This window comes from Myotis yumanensis, unplaced genomic scaffold (assembly GCF_028538775.1).
Source record: "Myotis yumanensis isolate MYYU_CA2020_CCGP unplaced genomic scaffold, mMyoYum1.0.hap1 SCAF_9, whole genome shotgun sequence".
Taxonomy (NCBI): Eukaryota; Metazoa; Chordata; class Mammalia; order Chiroptera; family Vespertilionidae; genus Myotis; species Myotis yumanensis.
Genome location: NW_027223760.1, coordinates 8590264 through 8616625, shown reverse-complemented (window position 1 = coordinate 8616625; position 26362 = coordinate 8590264). Strand labels below are relative to the sequence as shown.

General features: G+C 44.3%; 1 protein-coding gene across 1 annotated transcript in view; it reads right to left on the bottom strand.

Annotated features, from left to right (window-relative positions):
* Positions 1-11690: 11690 nt before the first annotated feature.
* LOC139016745 (zinc finger protein 217-like) overlaps positions 11691-26362 on the bottom strand; it is a 51232-nt gene continuing 36560 nt past the window's right edge. Inside the window, 3 exon segments of the mRNA XM_070424970.1 lie at positions 11691-11819; positions 11822-14819; positions 15079-15236. Coding sequence (XP_070281071.1) covers positions 11691-11819; positions 11822-14819; positions 15079-15236 — 3285 coding nt within the window.

Sequence of the window (26362 nt, the reverse complement as noted above, 5' to 3'; positions counted from 1 at the left end):
TGAAAGCAGAATACTTGAAAAGGCATGGTAGATTTTACATTCTCAGAAGATAGCAGCCAAATGTGTTAAGATCCTTTCAATATTTTCAGCTTTTGCTAATATTAACAGTGGGAAGCACTCAATTGAGAGGGAAATGTCAGGAAAATTCTAGTAAAAATAAATTGGTGCAATTAATAAGACAGACTGCTTAATTATTCCAAAATATTTGCTTCACTTCTCCATTTTAGGGTGTAATTCTGGACAGAGATATAAAGAGAGAAGATCATGAGGGGAAGGGACAGGAGGAGGAGCAGAAGGGAAGTAATCAACATTACTTAAAAAAAAAATATATATATATACATATATATATATATATATATATTAGAATTTAGAAACAATTTATCAGTTATGATTTAATACTTGAGCTGTGAATGGGGCAGCAGTATAAAATACATTATTCAAAAGATAGTAGCAAAGAAACAAATAGTCTTTTATCACTGTCTCTTAAGACCAATACATTTTGAAATTCTATATTTTCGGCTTGTTGTTGATACCAATAACAATGGTGTAAACAAATATATCCTCTAAGAATTCTTATATACTAAATATTTTATTTTTATAACAGAGTTGAAAATGCTATGTTAATTTAGTAATATATATATAATCCTTAAACCAAAATCAACACATAATATGATTTAAGATAATAAAACCAAATTAAGAACTGAAGTGTTCAACCTTCAAAACTTCACTGAGTATGATGACTATCTGAGATAAGTTTGACTTATGAGCTTACTGCCTAGCTGTGTCAGGATACTTGCTTGGGAGATTCAGAACAGTTTCTTCTCTAAATAATTACCTTCCAGAATGTTTCTGAACAACAAGCATTCCTATCAATGAGGAACCTTCACTGTTAGCTCATTTTCAGCTTTAATTACCTTCAAAAGTCAGCAAGACAACATATGAATGTTCACATCTTATTAAACAACTTTCCACATTTAAGACTTTGAATCTCTAGAAGGAGGCTGAGTCCATTGCCATTAAGAATTCTTATTCAGGTGAAGTCATGACCTACATAAAAATTTCCTTTCCCCTTTGTCTACCCAATAAATATGCTAAGGATGGAAGTAAGGATGCATTTAGAAAATCTAAAGTCACTGAAAAGCCTTGCTTCTGTAAATAATTAGAAAAAGATACATATGGGGAGGCCAACAAGTGAAGTTGTGAAGGTCAGGCCCAAGAAACACCTTTGATACCATAGAAAACCAATCTTAAATAGAAAGCTTATTGCTCAATACGTATTCTAGTTAAAGCCTTCTGTCATTTTGTTGTAGAAAACATCTCCAACATTTATCAAATATTGGATACTATCCATATAAAATCCCTGAGGTAGAAGAGAAACCAAGATGGCGGCATAGGTAAACAATGGAGATTGCTGCCTCTCACAACCACTTCAAAAATACAACTAAAAGATGGAACGGACATCAGCCAGAACCACATGAAGGCTGGCTGAGTGGAAATTCTACAACTAGAAGGAAAAAGAAAAGCATACCAAGACTCAGAGGAGGCGCAGTGCGGAAGTAAAATACTAAGGTGCTGAGGTACATGTGGAGCGGGCTGGCGGCTGAGGGCGCGGTTGTCATTTTCAATTGGGAGGGAGTCTCAGGCTCTGAGCTCCAGTTCCAGAGGAGACTCTAGGGACCCAGACTCATACAGGAGAAGCAGGACTGTCTGGCAGCTGTCGAAACTCGAGGGCAGCTTTCTTTCCAAGGGGCTTGAAGCGATTACCGGGACATTGAGAAGCAAAGCCTCTGAAGGCAAGACTGAGAGCAGCCATAACTGCTAGCCCCGCCCTGTTGATCCCGTGGGACCTGCCCCTCCCAAGCCCTGCAGGGAGGCTTTTGCTGGATAGCCTCAGGCAAAGGCTAGATTAGCACCTCCCTAGAGATCCAGGAGCCAGGAAGCCCAGAGGTCAGAGTGGGACCATCCAGTTTGCAGCTCCATGGAAACATAAAGGACACACTCAGGGGACAGACTCAGTGAGCACCAAAGCCCCATTGAAGCAAGTCTTGCCCCAGAGGGGTGTCTCCAACACAGAAGTTCTCCCACTGCAGACACAGCTGATTCTCACAGCCAATTGGCCTGGAGGCCAATTCCTCCCAGTGACAGAAATGGAGGAAAGCAAACTACTGGATATAGAGTTCAAAACCACACTTTTAAGGTCTTTCAATAATTTTTTAGAAACTGTCGATAAACTTAATGAGATCTATAAGAAATCTAATGAGACCCTCGATGTTGTGATAAAGGACCAACTAGAAATTAAGCATACACTGACTGAAATAAAGAATATTATACAGACTCCCAACAGCAGACTAGAGGATTGCAAGAATCAAGTCAACGATTTTAAATATGAAGAAGCAAAAAACACCCAACTGGAAAAGCAAAATGAAAAAAGAATCCAAAAATACGAAGATAGTGTAAGGAGCCTCTGGGACAGCTTCAAGCATACCAACATCCGAATTTTAGGGGTGCCAGAAGAAGAGAGAGAGCAAGATATTGAAAACCTATTTGAAGAAATAATGACAGAAAACTCCCCCTACCTGGTGAAAGAAATAGACTTACAAGTCCAGGAAGTGCAGAGAACCCCAAACAAAAGGAATCCAAAGAGGACCACACCAAGACACATCATAATTAAAATGCCAAGGGCAAAAGACAAAGAGAGAATCTTAAAAGCAGCAAGAGAAGGTCAGTTACCTACTGTGCTAGGGTGAGGGACTGCGGCATGGAAGGGTTACCGAATGTTACAGAATGTGCTAAGGGGAGGAAATAAGACATGAGAAATTGAATGTGCTCGGAGGGAGGGGGATGTATGAGGAAGAATTGTGTTGCCAGGATATGAGGATTGTGTATGTGCTGGGAGGAGGGACTGATGTATGGAGGGGGGTTGCAGGGTTAGGAACCATGGAAGAAAAATTGCTAGATTGTCTTAGACCAGTCAGGTGTGACTCTGTTTACCCCCCCTTTGTGCTTATGAACTTTCTGTGAACTTCTAAGGTAACACTGTTTTGCTATAAAAATCATAATGCACACTTGCTCTTTGCCACATGCTCCGAATCTCCCAGAGGGGGAGATGGGTGCTGTGGTCAGCTGGCCAGCTTAATAAAAGGCTTTCAAATTTAAATTCTGAGTCGGTGGTCTATCTATTGAGCCAACCCATAACACTACAAGGGAATACCCATACGACTGTCAGCTAATTTCTCAACAGAAACTTTGCAGGCCAGAAGGGAGTGGCAAGAAATATTCAAAGTGATGAATGCCAAGAACCTACAACCAAGATTACTTTATCCAGCAAAGCTATCATTCAGAATTGAAGGTCAGATAAAGAGCTTCACAGATAAGAAAAAGCTAAAGGAGTTCATCACCACCAAACCGTATTATATGAAATGCTGAAAGGTATCCTTTAAGAAGAGGAAGAAGAAAAAGGTAAAGATACAAATTTTGAACAACAAATACACATCTATCAACAAGTGAATCTGAAAATCAAGTGAATAATCTGATGAACAGAATGAATTGGTGATTATAATAGAATCAGGGGCATAGAAAGGCTGTGGACTGACTATTCTTGGGGGGGAAAGGGGTGTGGGGGATGCGGGAAGAGACTGGACAAAAATCGTGCACCTACCTATGGATGAGGACAGTGGGTGGGGAGTGAGGGCGGAGGGTGGGGCTGGAACTGGGTGGAGGGGAGCTATGGGGGGAAAAAGAGGAACAAATGTAATAATCTGAACAATAAATATTTAATAAAAAATAAAAATTAAAAAAAAAATCCCTGAGGTATATACAGATTACTGAGTGATAAGAAACTGAAATGATAATGGGACAAAGGGGAAAGTTTGGTAATAAGAGATGGGCAAGGGGCCTAGGTAAACGGAGGAGGAGCATCTAACCCAGGTCTTGGATGAGGGGGAAAGAGGTTGGAGACAGCAGGAGGAATTACTGAAAGTGGAATTACTGAAAGGCGAGTGGAATTAAGCAGGTAGGAAGAGAGAGGAAAAACTGCTTCCTGAAAGCATTGGAAAGCCAAGGATTGGAATTTTAACAAGGAAATAAGATCTTCAGGCCTTTTTTTTTTTTTTTTTTTTTTTTTTTTAGAAACATTCTGGCTTATATGGGGAAGATGAATTTGAAGCAGAGACCAGAATCCTGGTATGAGCAGAAAAGAAAGCATGCATTAGCTACTAGAATATAGACAGGAGGGTATATAAGGCAGAAGCCCTTCATCCCACTTGCTCTTCATATTACCCAACAGCCCCTCTATGCTTCCCACTGAGCTAAGTAGCTGGGGGATGAGGCTTTAAAGAATGTAGATAAAATGGACCGGAGGTAATGGGGGGATTGATAAGGGCCCTCAGAAAACCTTAATAACAATCCCTGTATACTCTGGAAGGAGATCTTTTCTGCCAAATTCAAGCTCCTGGAATATTCCACTTCACTCAGCAAAGGTACCCTGTAGTGTGGACCACAGCCTACCCCTTACCTCCAAATCTTAGAACGGGAGCTCTCTTCACCCAAGAAGCCAAGATCTTTCCTGAACACACCTCCATCTGGAAAAGGAAAGGTCTTCTTTTCTTCACAGACTGAATCCACATCTCATCCTCTGAGATCAATTCCTCACACTCTCTTCTTCCCTCTCCTGGGCTTTTTGTTTGTTTGTTTGTTTGTTTTAAATAAAAGATTTCTTGCCCCAAACAATTCTCCTTTCCAAACTCCCTAGTTGTAAAGTTTTAATTAAGTATCTCTATCTCACAAGTGAAACAGGAATTTCTGGGGGTGAGAAAGACAGATTTAGGAAATTTTAGAAATTAAGGGAAGGGGACCATGGAGGAAAGGCAGGGCTACAGAGCAGCAGAAGGTATATTTCCATAGAATAGGGGAGCTGAAAAGCTGTGACAGGTACATTTGCATAGAATAAGGGAGCTGGGAACAGCAGAAGGTCTATATTTGCAGAATAAAGGGGAGGAAGCCCTTGATCCAGAAGGAGAAGAAGAAAGCCCAAAGGGAAGAGGAGAACAATAAGGAAGGAGGGGGGAGAGCCTCACATGTTCTGTGAGGTTTGACCTTTGAGCTCAGGAGTTACCATAGTAACCAGTCTGGTGGGAATCTTTCCCCCTCCCCATGTGGAAGTCTGTGCTGTGAGATTCTTTCCCCTTCCCCATGTGAGAACCTGTACTTGTTCTTCAATAAAATTTCCACCTTTGCTGTTCCACCTTCCATCTGTGGATTCATTTTTCGACTCCATTGGACAAAGAAGCCAGGGAACCATCCTGCCTCGGGGAACACCGCGTGTTCCAGTCCAAAAAATCCCACTTCACAAGAGTGGTCATTGGTCTGCCTGGATTCCCAACTAAAGTTCTCCCCCCTGGAAATTCCAAGACAGATGATGGACCCATATTTGAGAAATTGCAGCCCCTGCAAGTCACAATGTGACTGTGGAGAGGTATTATGGGACAGCCCCCTGAGCCAATGGGAGAGGACCTTGCCCAATCTCCATTCTTGTTTTCTCATATGAGAGACCTTGATTGTGTGATAAAGTGAATTTATTAAAACATTAAAGCAAGTGAATTTATTAAACAATTAAAGCGTGCACATTTATTAAAGAAACAAAGCAAGCAAATCTATATATCTGGTTTAGGAAGCATAGAGGGGCTGTCGGGTAATATAAAGAGCAAGTGGGATGAAGGGCTTCTGCCTTATATACCCTCCTGTCTATAAGTTGTTGTTTTTTTTGTTTTTGTTTTTTTTAATTCCTCTGCTAGATATCCTAGTATAAATTAACTCTAAAGATCCACCCCCTTTTCTTTGTTAGGGCTTTTCCACAATTTATAAGAAGCACCTGGCAACTTTATTTTGACAACCCCAAGACTGCTAGATTCACTGTTTAAACAGTCTATGAGATAGACTGCCCTTCCCTTCCCCCTCCTCTCCTGCATTCTTTTGTGAGAAGAGGTTTTAACCCTTTGTTCTCAAGATAAGGTCCGATATAAGCATCCTGCAAATCTTTTTGATTGTGTTTAATTTTCCTGCCTCAGTTTCCCTATCCTACTTGTCCCAGAATTTCCCTAGCTTTTCATTGTTCTAGAACAAGACTCACTGATATCTCAATACTCCTCAACTTGATCCTTGGTCCAGAATGTCTTTGAAAGTCCCCAGAGCAGGGGTCCTCAAACTAAGGCCCTCGAGCCACATGCACCCCGCCAAAACATTTATCCGGCCCGCCAGGTGTTTTTGCCGCAGCTGCCTGTTGCTTAGCAGCCGACTAGTTTTTTTTAAAACTATAGTCCAGCCCTCCAGCGGTCTGAGGGACAGTGAACTGGCCCCCTGTTTAAAAAGTTTGAGGACCCTTGCCCCAGAGGAATCAAAACAAACTTGTAACATCTGAGACTTAGTAACAAGTTACAAGGCGCCAGGTACAGTATTGGATGCTTTTAAGATATTATTTTATTTGGCCCTTGAAATAGTTCTGTGAGGTATGTACTATGGGAAGCTTAGGAAGGTAAGTAACTTGCCCAAGGTCAGGCAAGATTTCTTTCTTTATAGTGCTTCTCCATCTCCTGTAATTATTACCTTACTTATTGAGAAAACATCTCATCTTCTATACTCATTTCATTCAATCCTGTACAGATCTTGGATGTATTTCCATAGTCATTAGTCAGGTCAAATATAATTCAAAAAGTTTACTTCCCTTCTCACTTATTCATTTCTTCAACATAATTTTAGTGTGTACTTGCTACTTGGTGCTAGGCATTCGAATTCAAAGATGCTTAACCAACCCAGCGGTAAAAGCTCCCAGTGTCCCCATTGTGAAAGAAGATGTCCACATGAGCATAAAAAACCACCATTTCCAAACCTCAGCTATAAATGGGGAGACATCTATACGTGAGGTTAAATGGAATGTGGGTATCGGACACCTGTGAGTCCCCTTAATCTGCCTTCTCAAGCATCCACCTTCCTATATACAATATCTTTTTTTGTCTTTAATTCTATTTATTTTTTAATTTATTATTTTTATTAATTTACTTTCCAATTACAGTTGACATACAATAGTATATAAGTTTCAGGTGTACAACACAGTGATTAGACATTTATATAATCGTATGGTATTTGTCTTTCCTGTCTGACTGATTTCACTTAGCACAATACTCTCAAAGCTCATCTATATCACCATGCATGGCAAGACTTCAACCTCTTTTATGACTAGTAATATTCCATTGTTTCTAGGTATCTCTTCTTCTTTATCCGTTCATCTACCAATGGGCACTTAGGTTGTTTTTATCCCTTGGCTATTGAAAATAATTCTACAATGAACATAGGGATGCATATATCTTTTCAAATTTGTGTTTTCGTGTTCTTCAAATAAATTCCTATCTGTGGAATTTCTGGGTCATATGGTAGTTGTATTTTTAATTTTTTGAAGAACTGTTTTCCCTAGTGGCTGCACCATTTTGTAATCCCATCACCAGTGCAATAGGGCTCCCTTTTCTCCACATTCTCATGAAGACAGGGTTGTTCATTTATTAATGTTGATGTAAAAACATTCAAACCTGTAATGAATTTTCGTGAGTTTATTTGAGCCAAACTGTCGACAATTGCTGGGAAGCAGAATCTCAAATTATTGGGATAATGCTCTGGAGAATGGCAGTTTTTCATCTTGTTTTATACATTACAATCCAAAGAAGAGAAGTAAGTGGGCTCCATGAAATCCATTGGTGATAGATTAGGGAGGCAGCAGAAAGCAAAGAGGGGTGCAGGAGAGAGGAAGAGCAACCTCTGGAATTGGATAAAAAGTAAAATGACACATACTTCTTTTACTTAGGTGAGTACAGGATAATTAACAGTCAACAATTAACATAATAACAATACCAATGAGGGAATTTGTGGTCTCTGTCCCCACTGGAGCTCAGGCTCATTTGGTTTTGCCCTGAGGGGTCTGGAAAAAGGGAAGTTACAAGCTACCCTGACACTTCACAAGTGTGTTATCTTAGATGCCCAGTTAGGGTAAAGATTGACCTATTTGATTAAGCCAATGTAATCTCTATTTGATTAAGCCAATGTTTGGGGTTTCTATTACATGGACACACATCTATTGTTGGGGTACAACTCCAGCAGGTCCAGGGGTTCCCATAGGTGGGGACAGAGTCGGTGAAGAAGGAATGACACGGAGGCAGCATTCAGTTGATCAGCATAGCGAGGTTCTCCCTCCAGGATCTCCAGCCAAGTTCTGTGTTTATTGTCATGTTACATCTGTATTTATACCAGTTGATTTTAATCCTATCAATTTCTATTCCAAAGGTTAGGGTGTTTCTTATCTTCATTCCAAGGAGTAAAGATTATGTAGCTTAAGCATGATTGGTCTTAGTTAAAGTGATTAACTACCCACCTGGCAATCAGTTAAGGGGTTTTATTCCCTCCCTAACTTCAGAGAAAAATCCCTACCTGGGGAAACAACCTTTCTCGGAGAGGTGACCTTGGTCAAAACAAATAGCACCAAGAAGGGAAGCAAACATATTAAGAACAGTATGCCCTCTACTCTAGGTCCCTTGAAACATACGCTGTGCAGATGTTTCTTCCCTGCAGCGACTGTGTCAAGCAGCATGGATGGACCGGCTTCTGGCAAATTCCCCCTTTTTTATTTTTTAAATGATAGCGCATGTAAATCAGCGGCCACCTCTTGGATTGGGTTGTTTAAGACTCAGAAGAAGACTGACAAGCAATGATAGGGAGCATAGCTATAAACATAGTGGATGGAGTGCACAAGGAGCCTTATTCCTGTAGAAGGTTGCTGGCCTCTTCAGTCAAGGGATTTCAGCTGTCCTCAAGTCGGTGGTTTGGTTGTTCTTGTTGATCTGGCTAGCAGGCTTCCCGAAGCGTCAGCGAGTTGAACAGTTGTATAAAGGGGTCCATCAGGGCCGTGCTTGATGGTGGTGTTGGTGTCCAGGCCATCTGTTGGGGTCCTGCCCCAGCAGGTCCAGGGGTTCCCAAAGGTGTGGACAGAGTTGGAGAAGAAGGAATGACACGGAGACAGCGTTCAGTTGATCAGCATAGCGAGGTTCTCCCGCCAGGTTCTCCAGCCAAGTTCTGTCTTTTTTTTTTTTTTTTTTGCAAAACACCAAATCTGTATTTACATCCACATATAGTAACATAACTTTAAGCTGAAATATATCATAAGTAAAACAAGTAGCATCTACTGTTTGACAACTTAAGTATCAGCAATTAAAATAAATCAAACTGGAATGAAATAAATACATAAACAAAAATCCAACAGATTGTACCTCTATTGTATGTACTGTTGTCCCAAAGGAAAAACACATACAAAACCAGTAGTATCCCAATAGTTAATACTGATGGACAAAAATAATAACAACATATTTTGGAATACAAAGGCTGTGAAAAAGAAAAAAAAAAAACACTGATATTTTCATACTTTTAGAAATGTGGTTAGGAAGGAGAAATATGAAAACCCCCATAATTTCAGCATAACACGAACTGACTTGTTTTCACATGGATTTGGTGATTTTTTAAAATAAACTTATAAGTTTCAGCCCTCTACTATGATGTATCCCCTTTAAGATTTACGGTTATAGTCAGAGCAAGCTTTCTGTAACATCAGATTAGCAATGATCAAGTCAATCATCTTCGCAAATGTGTTAATCTTCAAAAATAGGCCATAAAAGTGCAAAACTATGGAAACAAAAATCTAGATTATGTACATATGGCTCAGCTTGTGAACAGGAAAAGGGGTTAATAGTGTACGCTTTCCTGATAAGAAGCACTTCTCTGCAAGGCCAGCAGACTGATCTCAGGCCGGTCTCCCTGTCACATGGGAGTTAAGACTTCTCCTTCACGTTGCATAATGAAAACAAAACAACCCCCCCCCCCCCCCGGCAAAAAAAAAAAATCAAGATTCTTTTAGGACTTTACCCTTAAGACAAGAAACATTAACAGTGCAAAATTATTTTTCAAACAGTTTTCTGAGTAAAATGTTAAACCCAGGGGCCGCTGGAGAACTCAGCTACAAACTGCAAATTAAGGGGCGGGAATTTAAAACATCCAGTCGGCCAACTGGTGGCTCTATTCTCTCTAAAACCCAAATTGCATGTGTACTGAGAAAACGCTGTTGCTTTAAAATCAAAAATGGAAAGACAACCGAAGTCTAGAAGCAGGCCACTTCTTCCCCGGTTACCAGAAGTCTCGGGCCAGAAGTTCTTATTCAGAACCAACGTGTCTGAATATGCCCACTGTTGACCCCAATGCAGATGCACTGCCTTCCAATACAAACCTAAAAATTTCCTCCAAACTTTAATTTCCTTGAAAATTACTTCCAATATCTGTATCATGTATAATTTAGCGTTTAATTTTTTATCTACTAATTTAAGCAAACACCTAAAAAAACTGAATTTTCCAACAAAAATGATTCATTTGAGAGGAGACTAATTTGAGTAGCTCCACATACACTTTGCGTGTGCTGGCAGCTGGCTGCTCGGAGAGGAAGCGCTGCCCTGCAGACACCCACTCCCCAGAGGGGACCGTGGAGCGGCTCCTCCTCGGCCACACCGTGACATCTGTGATAAAAGGGCATCAAATCAGAGTAGCTGACCTCGACATACGCAGCAATATTCACAGAGGGTCAATACTGCCATTAACAAATTTTAAGACCGCAGACTGCGGACAATTTAATGTGGAAAGGAAAATAAGACACCAACACAACATGCAGGTGAATGGCCAGCCAGCAGTGCCTTTCGGTCGCCGTTCTAGCCTATTTATTTCCTTTAAAGTTATACAATCAATCATTGTTGCTAAGTGCGGTTACTAAAACATGAGTGAATTACATAAAACCATAATTAATCAATAATGCCCCGTTACCAAGGTACTTATTAATCAACTTTGCCCCGTTGTTCTAGCTATTAATATAAACTTGCCCCGTTGCCCTAGCTATTAATATCAACTTGCCCCGTTTCCTAGACTATTATAAACTTGCCCGTTTCCCAGACTACCCTCGACCATAGTTAGCTCCATTTCCCCAGCAACTGCCAACATACCTGAGAGGGACATTCAGAGGTCACAGTGGCCACGCACCCGGAACCAGCAGTTTGCTGCGGCATCTACAGGTACGCTCCCACAATTTAACGTAATACAAATCATCAAAAACAATTTTAAAACGTACATACATCTTAAATGAAAGAGCAAAATAGCAGGAACTGCTCAGAGTGAGGAGCTACATGAGGAAAAGGATGCACAGGGTATTGAAACCAGCAGGTACAACTTATATATGTACAGATTTTGCCTGAGGTGCATGCATTATCTACTTTCTCCCCACCCACCCCCAGCCCAAATGATTCTTTTCAGCAGCGCTCAAGTTTGCAAAAACGCTGCTTATTTGGTCAATTCTAAATATATATATATATATAAAATTCAGAGACAAAATAGAGATTTCCCGTCTCCATTTGTATACAACTCAACTGTTCCAACTATAGTTTGTATTGCTAATTGGTACAAAAGTTAACAGAACCTCTTTGCGGCAAGTGTTCCTTGCGCGTATGTACAGCACAGTCGCAGCTTATTTCAGTAGCTTTCACCGCTCGCTTTCTCGAAGGATGAACTGAGTCAATTTCCTGGAGCACACATCCATCAAGACCTTTCTTCCCCAAAATAGGAAATCAAGTTTTCTTGTCCTTTGGCCGAGAATGTGCATTCCCAATAAAATTCTCCTAGTTTCTCTTCTGAAGCACGCTGCTAGATCAGTGTCGATAAGACGCAGGCCTTTTTCCTTCCAGCGCCGCGCGGGGCGCACGTGCAGAGCGGCCCGGGCGCCCTAGGGCTGGTGTAAGGTCAGCACATTGGTGGAGCCCATCTCGCCTGAGGCCAGGAACCGCGGCTTGGAGGGCAGCACCGTAGACGGCGGCCACGCGTACTCCTGGGGCAGCAGCCTCGTGGTTCCGGGGCCCACCAGGTACTGGGGCAGGTCCAGGACCCTTCGGTCGTGGGGCCCAGGCTGCTCCGCATCCGGGACCACGGGCCCGGCTTTCGGCCGCTTGGGAAGCGGCTCTCCGAGCTCCGGGCTGGCAGCACCCGCGCTGCGGCCACAGAAGTAGCCTCTTCCCGGGGGCGCCCACAGGCCCTCGTGGTTGGCCGAGAAGTCGGCCGAGCCCTGGACGGTGCTGCTGCTCGAGGGCTGGGACACGGAGACCACCGGGGCTTTGAACTTCGTCTCTGGCCTTTTGGTCTTCTCCGGCGGCGCAGGAGAAACTCCGCTTTTAGAAAACATCTCCGAGGGCTGCTGCCTGGCGGCTGAAGCCCCCTGCGCCCCGATGCTGGGCTGTGGCCAGTGCGACTTCAGGTTACTGGGGGCTAAAGTGCTAGAGTCAGTCCCTGAGGCCAGAGGGGCCTGGCCTGGCCCTGCGGGGCCCGGCTTCCCCTTCTCGGACGGCAGGGTCTTGGACTGGGCTGGGGAGGCGGGCTTGGGCTTGGGCAAACTGGACAAGGGAGGCACGTCTTTTCCCAGTAGAGCTGGTGGACAGCCAGTGCGTCTGTTTCTAAAGTTTTTGTGACCGTCGGGATTGTATTTATGCTCCAGTCTCTGATGCATCATTAAAACTTCTGGATAAAAGGTCTTGAAAGTACAACATGGGCAGGTGATACTTGGGATTAAACTCTTGCTCAAAGAAATTGCCGGGCAACTGTGAAGCGCCCCGAGGGATAAATTTAAAGGTTTCTCTTGACAGTCCATGCTGGGCTTCACTCTGCTGTCTGCTGCCACCTCTGCCTTCTCTGTGAGGCCAACCTCGGCCTTGTGGGCGGCAGTGGCGTCGGGGTGAGGATGAGGCGGAGCAGCCACTTCGGCTCTGCGAGCGAGGTTGATGGCCTGAGCTTCGGGCGCTGGTCTCTTCTTTAACACGTCCAAATAAGCAGGGGCAGGGTGTCTGCCTAGCTGATCAGCACTACCTTCAGTTGCATTTTTATTGAAATCTTGAGTATCTTTGTGTACTGGCGAGAGGGCAGTGCTGCCCAGAACATTCTGAAAGGCAGGGGCCACCCCCTTAGGTTGCTTGGCAGGTGGGCTGCCTTTCACATCTTTGGCACCATCGAACAATCTTTTCAAATTTTTGGTTTGCGCACTGTCGGCGATGAGTAGTACATCTTTCGTTTCCTGGTTTTTCCCTTCGCTCTGGACCTCAGCAGCCACACCGACCTGCTTGTCTTTGTGGTGTCTCTCCAAGTGATACTGTAGAGAGGTCTTCTGGGCTGCAGCATAGTCACAAAATTCACATTTATATGGTTTTTCTCCTGTATGCGTTCTGAGATGAATATTGAGGTAATTTGAACAGAAAAACTTTCCACAGTAACTACATTCTCTTGAGGATGTCAGCTGCTTTCTTTTGCCTCCATCATCATTTTGATCCAGATGGAGGCCTTCGGGAAGTCCGTCCTCGGATCCATCTTCAGAGCCTCCTTCTCGATCTGTGGCTCCGTTTTCATCCAGGGTGCCGGCTAGCTCTGGAGAACACGTCCTCAGCTGCCGGCCGTCCACAGACATGGTGGGCGACTCAGCATCTGTCCTCCGGTCCTTCTTGTGGACTCTCGAGTGCAGGGCCAGCTGGTGGTAGGTTCTGAACACTTTGCCACACTCAGAGCATTGCCTGGGCTTCTCACTCTTACTGGACAACTTGGGGTCCGCGTCCCCAGAAGGCACTTCACTGTTGGCATGTCTAGGCTTCTCCTTATCTTGTGCTAGGCCTGTACAACCGCTCTTATTGGATCTGGACTTTCCAGAACCTTCAGGATGGCTTTTACTCCCGTTCCAGATTTCTCCAAGCTCTTCTTTGTCTGAATCATTGTTGTCCGTGCTCCCTTCCTGCCTGGGCTGCTCCTTCACCTCCCGGCAGACGGCGACTTTGCCCTTGGTGGCCAGCTGCCAGGCCTGGCAGGTGGTGAATGGGTCGAGTTGAGGTATCCATCTGGTGGGCTGCTTCACGGTTTCAGGGTGAGCGTTGGGTCTGAGGTTTAAGAACTGCAGGAACTCGTCTCTAGAGGCTGGCATCCCTGTCTGCTGAGACTCTGCCTGGGGACTGCTGTCACCGGAAGCCGTGTCTTTGGTGTGTATCTTCCTGTGATCAATTAGACTTTCTATATTTGGAAATAGGAAGCCACAAACCATGCACATCTTGAAAGGAGAGGAGATGCTCTCCACAGCCTGCTCCTGGACAACCTCATTGATGGTGACCGGGCTTTCCAAGCCCTGCTGCAGCTTGCTCTTGGCCCCCGACTTGCCGTTGTGTGTTCGCATGTGGTTCTTCAGAAACCAGGGCTCCTTGAACCTCCGTCCACACACGTGACACCCGTAGGTGAAAGAGTCCTTGTGTTTCTTCATGTGGATCTCCACGTCAAACGCAACTCTGAACGTCTGCCCACACACTTCACAGCTCAGGTCTTCATTCTCTTTGCCACTCTTGTCCTTCGGGGGTTCTGTTCGCACCTGGCCTTTATCTAGAGGGCTGAGATACTCTGCTTCCACACGCAGAACTGCGGGCTCACAGAGGATGGGCCGGTGCTGCAGCAGCACGTGCTTATTGAGGTCTTCAGAGTGGGTGAAGGTCTGACTGCAGAACATGCAGTCCAAGGGCGTGTAGCCTTCGATTTGGATGATGCTCTTCTCTTGCGTGGCTCTGAAAGGAACAGTGGTGGTCCCTTTTACTGACATGGCATCATCTAGCTCCATCTGGCTGCCAAGAGAATTGCCAATAACTTCCGGTCCATCCATATACACTAAGAGGGATTGTTTCCTGTTACTTTAGGACTGTGTATAAAATAAGAATCTGGCTGAGGAATTTCTGGATTTGGAATAAGGCCACTTGTAATACTTGTCACTCACACCCCCAGCAGTCCTGGGCTTCAAAACTAGAGCAAATATTTGTTATAAAAGTTCAAAAGAAAATGTATGTTCCTCTAACTTCTTACCTTCAGAAGTCTTGGGAAGCTCAATGACAGAGTATCACTGGTTCTTTCCGCGATGCTTTGATTCAAATATGAGTCAGCACAAAGCATTACTTCTCTTTGTCTCCACTGAAAGCAAATGAGTCAGTTGAGCAAGTCAATTCCAGCAATCTGGAAGCAAGATTTCCAAAACTTTCAGAAGTGGAGGCATTGTCTGGAACCTGGCGACTCTTGCTCTCTGAGCCTGCCAGTCCACCTGGCTCGGAACAATCCTGGAAGAGAAGTGATTGCTGGATTTTACTCGTAAAACAAAAAGGCCAAGTTCTGTGTCTTACTGTCTTGTTACATCTGTATTTATACCAGTTAATTTTAATCCTGTCAATTTCTATTCCAAAGGTTAGGGCGTTTCTTATCTCTATTCCAGGGAGTAAAGATTATGTAGCTTAAGCATGATTGGTCTTAGTTAAAGTGATTAACTACCCGCCTGGCAATCAGTTAAGGGGTTTTATTCCCTCCCTAACTTCAGGGAAAAATCCCTACCTGGGGAAACAACCTTTCTCGGAGAGGTGACCTTGGTTAAAACATATAGTGCCAAGAAGGGGAGCAAACATATTAAGAACAGTATGCCATATACGCCAGGTCCCTTGAAACATATGCTGTGCAGATGTTTCTTCCCTGCAGCGACTGTGTCAAGCAGCAAGGATGGACCGGCTTCTGGCAATCTATGTGTTCACAGTGAAACTATCTCTAGAGTCTCTGTAATTCAAATAATTTTTAGAAATATTTTAATTGCTCACTTAATGTTATTATCATTATTATTATTATTTTTTAGTTTGGTTAGTTTTTTTGGTCATTGTTGTTCTGATCTTTATCTTCTACTAAAAGTACAAAATAAAGAACACAATGTGCTTTAGTTGAGAAACTGAGCATACATACAATTCTTGACTGGTCAAAACCCAGGAGTGGTGAAGCAAATTCTGGGCAGATAGGGAGATGAGCCTGAAGAAGTAAACATACTGCTTCACATATAATGCAACTGGGATTGCTTTGCTCTCCCTCGTTAATCACTCTGTAATGCTATGGAGGGACACAAAGTTGACCAAGACTAGAGTGGGGGGAACTCTCTCTGGGTCCTTTGGGGGGGGGGGTGCATGCTGTAAGTGCCCTCCTGGATGTGCTCTGCTGAGGAAGTTCTTAAAAACACAGTTTCCTTACTCGTGTTACCCAAGAATCCTATCTAATAAAAGAGTAATATGCAAATTGACCATCACCCCAGCACACAAGATGGCCGCCCTCATGTGGACACAAGATGGCCACCACAAGACGGCTGGCAGGGGAGGGCAGTTGGGGGGGACCAGGCCTGCAGGGGAGGGCAGTTAGGGCTGATCAGGCCAGCATGGGGAACAGTTAGGCGTTGATCACGCTGGCATGGAAGTGGTTAGCGGCAATCAGGCAGGCAGGCAGGCAGGCGAGTGGTTGAGAGCCAGCAGTCCTGGATTGTGAGAGGGATGTCCGACTGCCCGTTTAGGCCAGATCCCACCAGAATCAGGCCTAAATGAGCAGTTGGAAGTCTCTTGAGGGGTCCCAGATTAGAGAGGGTGCAGGCTGGGCTGAAGGACATGTTCCCTCCCCTGTGAATGAATTTCATGCACTGGGCCTCTAGTATTGAATAAAAAGCTTGAACAGGGCTAGGTAACCTGCAAAGAGATGGACATAAAGGCGTTAGTGACGGCATCTGAAATGGATGTGGCCCCTGTAGTTATCTGTTGCCAAGAATAGCACATGAAACACTTTTTACCTGTGTTCCAAGGGCAGCATCCTTTGATACGTCAGCTGCAATGGACCAAGGAAGAATGCACTTCCTGTGGTGAGAATTGTCACTGCAATTGAATGCAACCTCCTGCACACGTCTTCCTGCTGGCAGCAAGGGGTGGCATGGGGAGCATTCTCAGGAGAGGCTGTGCAGGCTACTGGCTGCCGAGGAGGCTGCTGAGGAAGACTGTGGTGAATTGGGAAGTTCTTTTTTTTTTTTAATTCTGTTTTATTGCTTAAAGTATTACAAAAAGTAATACATATGTCTCCTTTTTTTCCCCCCTTGACCTTCCCCCTGGCCTTATCCCATCTAAAGTCACAGGCACCACAGCTTTGCTTGGTTGCTGCCACAGAGGCCCAATACTGCAAGATACTCTTTTTTTTTTTTTTTTTCAAGAAAAGCCAGCAATTTTTAACAAACTTTTTAATATGTATTTGGGCTGACACATCGTATATGTGGGTTGGATCCAGCAATATAAATTGCCAGGTGGGGATCCCAAAGCACATTACTAACGGTACTTACTGAATCCCTATTACAAACAAAGTTTGTCTGTATTTCCCAATTTCTGTTTCCTCCTTTCCTCATTCCTGGCCCATGTCTAAGCCTTATCTTTTCTTTAGTCCTTTCTCTTCTCCACAACTAGGCTTTAAATGACCAATAGGATTGAAGTATTACCAGCCCCAGGATTATTTCTATCTAAAGAGACCTCTGCAATTAAAAAGAAAAAGTACCACAAGAATCAAAGGACTTTAGGCAAAGTAGCTCAGTGCAGCACATCTCACATCACACAATGTATATCTAGCAACTCTGCTGGCATTTTCTCCCGTGAAGGCCACACATTCCTCTTTTCCTATCCAAACACAGACACGCACATTTATACATACTTCCAATAACTGCGATTGCCCAAAAGACAACATAAAGGATAAATTGACACTCCCAGAAGTGGCAGATAAGACTCAGTGAATATAAACTGGTTGACATATTTTATTTTTGAGTCCTGATTTGGATTTTAGTAGCCACAGGAAATATTATGATGGAAAGTTCCATAACTGACCCACAACTTACATTCCAACAACTGTATCCAAGGACCAATTTTAGCTTATCAAATAGGAAATGTGTTATGGAATTTTTAGCTTCATGTTTACATAATAGTAGTAATAAAACCTGTAGTAGTTTATTTATTCAGTGTTTGCAAAGTACTTGCATATCTCTACTCTCATTTGATCCACCAGGCTAGTAGAAGCACATATTAGTTTGTGAATATGAACAAGTCCTTTAATACAAAGCACAGACAAAGCATGGTTTTTTAAAAAGTCAGAAGCAATGTATATTAATGTTAAAAATTAGCCCAATCCACATGAGAAATAAGTATATGATAAAGGAGGACTCTCAAGTAAGCAGAATATGGTAGTTTTAAAAACATGTCCACACATTTTTTTTTTTTTATATTCCTCAATTCAACATAAGGAGCTTAATTCTTCTGCCCTTGTGTAAGGACTAGACTTCGTGACTTACTTCTTATGAATCTAATATTGCAGATGTGGTCACATGTTACTTCCAGGGTTACCCTATTAAAAAACAAACAAACAACCATGGGGGCTGTCTTTCTGTCTTAGGTCACGCTCTCTGAGGGAAGTTAGACACCGTAACAGGGGGACACGCAAGTACCCTGGGAAGAGGCCCACACTGTGAGGCACAGGCACACCTCCCGCCAACAGCCAGTGAGAAAGGACAGCAGGCCAGCAGCCCTGGGGTAACCTTGGAAGCGGATCTGTGACCTCCTGCCTGCATTTCCGGCCATTAGCTTAACTGTAACTTTATGAGCAACCCTGAGCCAGAATCACCAAGGTAAGTCACTCTCACTTTTCTGACCCTCAGAAATGATGTGACATAATAAATGTTTGTGTTTCAAGCTGCTGAGTTTTGCAGCGTATTATTATACAGCAATAGAGAAAGAATACGTAGTGTATTAATCGATGTTGCAATGGGTGGTCATCTGGAGTGAGATAAACTTGAATCCATATTTTAAACTGTTGATTAGGATACGTTCTAAATGGATCAAAATTTAAATATAAAATATTCTCATTTATTTGAAAAAAACAAAACAAAACATAAGCTGATTCCTTTAAACCACGATTTCTCCACCTCAGTACCTGATGCTTGGGCTTAATAACGCCTTATAGTAGGGTTATTTCCTGTGCTTTGTAGGATGTTTAGGAGCATCCCTAGCTTCTACCCAGCAGACACCTAGAAGTCCTGCCTGTCTAGTGATTCAAAAATATCTTTAGACACTAGAGTAGAGGAATAGAATGGGGCATTCTGAGTATGATAAAAAGACAACACACACATGATATGCAACGTGAAAGGGAAAATGACAAGCTGGGGGAGGGGATACTCACAACTCATATCACAGGCAAATGACTAACAATCCAATAGAAAAATAGGCAAGGGACCAGAACGGAGAACTCTTAGAGAAAGAAATATAATAGCCCTTAAACATATGAGCGGATGTTCCAGTCAAAACTAAACTGAGATACCTGTTATACTTTCAAATTGATAAAAATCTTCAAGTTTGACAATACAGCCTCTTGTCCTGTCTGGGATGACAAGAGACACATTCTCACACATTGCTGGTGGAAGTATTAAATAATTCAACTCCTATAGAATGCAGCTTAGTATCATCTTCTGAAATTACAAATGTGTTATCTTTTGACCCAATTACTCTGTTTCGAGGAATTCATCTTACAGATATGCTGTTCTTGCCTTCTACCACTATGAAACAATTGGGGCTGGCATGGGGTGGCCCAGTTAGACACTGCATTTCCCATCATTCTTTGCAGCTAGTGGTAGCTATGTCAGTAAATCTTTGCAGTGGAACATGACTGGATGAGATGTTTGCTGTTTCTTGGTCTGGGTCCTTAATGTTGGGCATGGACTTTTCTAAGAGCTCCTTTTTCCTTCCTATGACCTGAACTATGAATATGCCCATGATCTAGCTTCAACAATGCAGACTAAGATCTTGAGGGACATGAAAAAAGTGAGATGGAGAAAACCCGGCCTCTTGTTGTGGATGCTTTGTGTCCCCTTAAAAGTGACATGTTGACATCCTAATGCGCAATATGATAATATTAGGAGGTGGGACTTTGGGGAGGTGATTAAGTCATGAAGGTGGGGCCCTCATGAATGGGATTAGTGCCCTTATACAGGGGATCCAGAGACCTCCGTCACCCTCCTCTGCCATTTAAGGACAGAGCATGAAGACAGTGGTCTATGAGCCAGGAAGCTGGCTCTCCCCAGACCTATGCCTTGAACTTGGACTTCCCAGCCTCCAGAACTGTGGAAATATTTATTGTTAAATCACCCAGTCTGTGGCAGTTTGTTACAGCAGCCATGACATACTAAAATACCTCTAATGATCATAAGGAACACACTACCGCCAAACTGGACTTCGTTCACCCCAGCCTTAGGAAAGGTGCATGAAGGAAATAACCTGAAGCCAGTGGCTACGCTGTCTTTTTCTTAGGGTACCTTAGCCTTCATTTTACTATACACCTGCTGACACATGAATTGACATAGGGACAAAGGTATTCATTTCAACATCAGTTGACTTTGTAAAAGATGTGAAACTGCTATTGACTATAATGAACAACATAAACTGATGAACAAAAATAGATCCAGAGACACAGAAGCATTGAACAGACCGTCAAACCTTAGAGGGAAGGCAGGGGAGGTTGCTCGGGGATGGGGATGTAAGAAATCAACCAAAGAACTTTTGTGCATGGAAGCATAACCAATGGACACAGGCGATTGGGGGGTGAAGGCCTGGACTGGGGAGCGGGGGAGGGCTGGGAGAGAACAATGGGGGGAAAAGGGGACATATGTAATACTTTCAACAACAAAGAATTAAAAACCAAAAGAAGCTGCCCATATTTCCATCAATAGAGACTCATTATGTGCACTATGGCATAGCCACAAGCTCAAGTACCACGTACGTATTTAAAAAGTAAACAAGCTCTATGTATATTCAAACGAGTGAAACATAGTGTGCAAAGCATTGCTCTACAATAAAAAGATCATGCATTGGGCTTGGCCATGTGACATGTTGCAGCCAGCGGAATCATGTGATGCGTGTCGTGTCTGGGCTTCCGGAGGCAGGGCGGATGGACACCAGCTCTCCTGCTCCTGCCCTGTCCCATAAGGAAAGCATGTCCCAGGCAGCAGCCACTCCTTTGGCCTCATTCCCAGGAGAAGGAGACGTAAGAAGCCCGCCTACAGGCCGGAGCAGAGCTGCAGCTGGAGAAGAGCAGCCCGCATACTGAGTGAGTGAGAAAGAAGTGTGTCCTGAAAGCTCTTGAGGTTTAGGGTTTGTCTCTCTTTAGACATAATAATCTAGTTAAAAGATAGCAAGCTTATAGCTTTTGTTTAAAAGTTGGGGTTAAAAAGAATATCATATTTGCATTTACTTTTCTAAAGAAACACTGTAAGGCTATAATGACAGCTTTTGTATCCTTATAATGACACCAGCCAAAGCTCTGAAACTTTTGCTGTATCTACTTGTAGTCTTTTATTCCATGTGTACTTTTTAAATAAAAATGGAATTATGTAATACACACCGTTTTGTAACCCTTCTTTCCTACTTAGCAGTATATTATGGCAAATTCTCAACTGCTTGGTCATCATTTTCATATGTGATGCCCAGTTAACTTATTTTATTGGGTTCTGATATATTGTAGAAAGTTCTGGCAGAGGTCTGTGTCACTCATGCACACAAGCAAAGGCAGCAGTTCTTCCAATGTCTGCAGATCGTCCTGTTTGAGCGATCCTGGCTTTGCTAGGACACTCGTGTGATGGGCGACAAGAGCTCTTGTCTACACGCCAGATCATTCCCAGAGGCCCCTGTGTGGCTCCGGCAGGAGGGACGTGGTCATGTTTTATACTTGAGCAACGTATTTTGATAAAAAATATTATGATAAAGCCACAGGCAAGTGTGTTCTTCCTAAAGATGGTTTCTGTGTTTCTATAAGATCAGAAATTTTATATCAAGCCACATTGGAAGTTGGGGAAAAAACTAACATAAAATGCTGAGAAAATTTCTGCTTTCTCAAAGAAGAATATCTTAAGTGGGTATGCTAACAATAGGAGGAATTTAAGTTTTTGTATCACCCAGCAAGGCACGAGATCGGAGAACTGAGTGATAGGGCTTTTGGCACCCTTGCCAGCGTGTTGGCACCACACCGCAATGCTTCTGTCCCAGCAGCCTCCTACTGAAATGTATGTGTCATTTTATTGCTATAACACAGGTCACTTTTAACTTCACACCTACCACCTTTGCACTAACAGTGAAAGAAAGGACATTCTGATAGTATAGAAGTGTATGTTTTAAATAATATAAACTAAAATCCACATGTAACATTCACTTGCCAGACTACAGCACCAGTGTACCCAGTGGAGGGAATTAATGTCAGGGTGGGTTTCTGATTCTTCTAAAGATCCAGGGAATCGACTCAACTGGCCTGGAGGAGAGGGGTCCCTGCAGACTTTCCAGTGCTTTAGAAGCCCCAAGGCAGAATTTTCAATGCCAGAAGGTGATTTCTAGGGCTATATTAGCCCATAAGTATGCCCATGAGGACTAATGGAAACACTGTAAGATAAAAAATTAATATTATAAAAGACAAGGTGAAGATGAAACAGATTCAGACTTCTCTGGCAGGGCTAAATAATTTAAAAGCACAAAGCACAGGCTCCTAGGATGGGTTAAGACATCCAGCTATGAATCAGAAGACCTGTGTTTTAGTAGTTTAACATTTTGGATAGTGACAATGAAAGAAGGGTTGAAAGTTATTCAAGAAGAGCAGATAAGAGAGTGTTGGATTCTTGCTCTTTACTGACAGAGGAGGCAATGAATAGGAGGATGGCTGATAAATCTAGAAATAACTACTCAACTAAACAAGGAAGGGAAGAATGTAAAGGACTTCCCCAAAGAGCCTTCAACCCTATGTTCCGTTATAAGGAAGGGTGCAGCAATGTAGCCTAATATGCCTGCCTTAAGTTTGTTGTATTTCAGCAATATATGATACTAAAGGCCCGGTGCATGAAATTTGTGCATGGGTGGGATCCCTAGGCCTGGCCAGCAATCAGGGCCGATCGGGGCCAGGCTGATTAGGGCTGGGCTGGAGAGGAGGCGACAGTCTCTGGGCCGGGCGCAGAAGGAATGGATGCCGAACCTGGATTCTGTCATCATCAGCGCCCTAATACCAAGCGGTTCCCCGCCTCCCCCACTCCTCCTTCCCTCACTGCTGCACTGCCACTGCAGTGGGTGGGCAGCGGGCTGATCTGGGCCTGCTGGCCTGGGGGTGGGATGGGGCACAGGAGGTTGGCTGCCGGTCCTGAGGAGGGAACTGGCCCTTGGCCCCCCTGGGAAAGGGGCTATGTCCACCATCACCCACCCCCATTTCCCATCCCAGCCCAGGGGCCAGGGGTAGGGACCACAGAAGGTTGGCCGACCAAAGGAGGTTGCCTGTGAGAGCGCAATGACCACCAGGGGGCAGCTCCTGCATTGAGTGTCTGCCCCCTGGTGGTCAGTGTGCATCATAGTGACCAGCCATTCCAGTTGTTCTGGTCGTTTCGGTTGTTCTGGTCGCTTAGGTTTTTATATATAGATTAGAGACCTGGTGCATGAAATTCATGCATGGGATTGGGGGCTTCCCCTCAGCCTTGCCTGCACCCTTTCACAATCTGGGACCCCTCGGGGGATGTCCAACTGCTGGTTTGATGTCCGACTGCTGGTTTAGGCCCGATCCCTACAGACATCCCTCTCACAATCTGGGACCACTGGCTCCTAACCACTCACCTGCCTGCCTGCCTGCCAGATTGCCCCTAACTGCTTTCACCTGCCAGCCTGATTGCTCCCTAACTGCTCCCCTGCTGGCCTGATTGACACCTAACTGCTCCTCTGCTGGCCTGATCACCCACAACTGCCCTCCCCTGCCATGACCCACCTTCTCCACCTGGCCCCACCTCCACTGTGTGCATGGCCACCTTGTGATGGCCATCTTGTGATGATGTGAGGGCGTGATGATCACCTAGGCTATTATTAGTGTAGATGTTACTGTGGGCACATAGTGTTATCTATGAAATGACACTAGTAAAATTGTATAATAGGATTATGTGAGGCCAAATTTCTAAAGAGAACTTTTGTCCTTATATTTCAAGGGTATTCTAGGACCTATGAAACCTAAGTGGGAGTAATGTTATGGGGTAAGAGTAATACAACTGGGAGGAGCCAGGTTGCCATTATTGCTGCATCACAGAGAAGACAGCTGCTCTGAATGGTGACATGAGTTAGAAGAAGGTAAAGCAGGAGTAGGAGCACCCTGAACTCAAGATGGGATCCCTGCTTCATATAAGGATGATGGGGAGGAGGAGGAGGAGGAGGAGGAGGAGGAGGAGGAGGAGGAGGAAGAGGAGGAGGAGAATGAGGAAGGGGTAGGAGCAGATGCTAATGACAAGCATAAAGGAGAAATACAAATAAGGCTTTCCAGTCTGTTTCCTGTATTTTCAGCACCATTTGTCCAGGATGGCAGGCAGTCAAGATTCCCTTTGGCACCTACAGAATTGTGCCAATGAAAATGAGGAAGCCTTGACCTCCTTGTTCATAGATCAACACTCAGCCACATTGCCCAGGCTGATGTGGCTCAGTGACTGAGTGTTGACCTATGAACAAGGAGGTCAAGGTTTGGTTCTCAGTCAGGGCACAGGCCTGGGTTGTGGGCTTGATCCCCAGTGTGGGGTATGCAGAAGGCAGCCAATTAATGATTCTCTCTCATCATTGATAATTATATCTCTTTCTCCCTCTCCCTTCCTCTCTGAAATCAATAAAAACATATTTTTTTTAATAAATAAAAGAGTGAAGCTGTGAAAGTTCTCCCACTTTGGTCTAGTCACATTCATGACAGTCTTCTAATGCCCTATGTGCAATATCATCATGTCTGAATGATTGCTCTGAACCCTTTCATGGTTTTATGCTGACACTAGAGACACTAATTCCTGTATGTGCAATTCGCTTCCTTTTTTCTGCCTTTCACCACCTCTTACCCTGCTGCTGCTGCTGCTGCTGTTTCAGACCCAGACCCAGAACCGGTTTTGTGGGTGTGGAGCACCTAGGCACAACCGCTGAGGCTGCCTGGGTCCCAGCAAATGGCAGCACCAGGACCTGCGCTCCCTCAGCACCGTTGCCACAACACAGGTCCGGGGCCCTGCAGGGCGCAGGGAAGGTGTGCACACACTGAGGCCAATTTCATGGGCTCCTCGGGAAGCGCCCAGGCACACAGCCTGCTTTGCTGGCACCTGGCCTCCACTCTGAAAGCTTGTTTGCAATGACTCTGGAGCCACAGCCCACATAGTGGAGGTGCTAAGCCCTGGCCCCAGGAGGGGAAGGGGGCATGGGGATGGGTGCCAGCTGAGGCTCCTGCCGATGGCACAGAATTCTGCCTCCTGGTCCCTGGCACCTGAGAGTTCCCCGGTCAAGGTGTCAGCTGCTGCATTCCCATCCCCGTGGTGTCCAAGAGGGGCACAGCTCGGTCCCTGCCTTCTCTCCTGGAGGTGACCTCATTCAGATTCCCCTGCCCAAAATGCTGCCTAGGAATTGTCCCCTTCTCCCACAGCACCGCAGGCTCAGGGAGTGACTCACAGCTGAGAAGCCTGTGGCATGGACCTCACCACCTCATCCACCTCTCCATGCCCACAGCTGCATGCCCCACTGCCTCTGGGTCACCTGTGCTCTCAGACTATTGCTTCCCTAGCAGAGGGAGCACCTGCCTCTGTGCACCCTTGTGGTTGGACCCAGGAGGTGAGGAGGTTGCACAGAAAGCCAGGACACAAAGGAAGTACAGGGGAAGAAACAAAAAGCAAAACAAAGGAAAACACTGCTGCAGATCTGTTTGACCTGATGCTTGGTACTAACACTCTGTTTCTTTTGCAAACGCAACTGCTATGTTTTAATTCCTACAAATGTTATTGCTTGTCATTTATGCTTCTTCCACAAGTATAGCTAATAGACAAAAAATGCCTCAAATATACAGATGCTCAGAAAAGGAAAGGTTTTTTGTTAGCTAATCTTGGAAACGGACTGGAAACAGAATTTAAAACCAAGGCCTGGGGTCTTAAATTCTATTCAGCCAGATTAACCGAAAAGGCTTGCCCCTTTCTTACGGGAAGCCGTCTTATACTGCCAAGCTTCTTAAGGGACTGAGGCTGTTAGAAATATAAGAGGCAACAACAGGTTTCTAGCTCAACTATTAGAGGCAAATTAAAAAGGCCAGACTTTTTCTACCCAAGACAGTAAAGGAGAAAAGCCTCTCATAAAGTCAGAGGCCTTCAGAATCTTCCATGTGGAGTTAAAGGCCCCACATCTGGACAGTTGCATTATGATTTCAGGGAGGGCCTCTGTCCCAGGCATGGAGGCGGCTTTGGGCTGTGGGTGAATATAATTCCTCAGTCAGTGGCTGTGGGACGCCATGGTGGTTAAGGCATCATAGTTCCCTTGGAGTCTGGTCTATGACAGGAAGCTAAGGTACATAGATGACA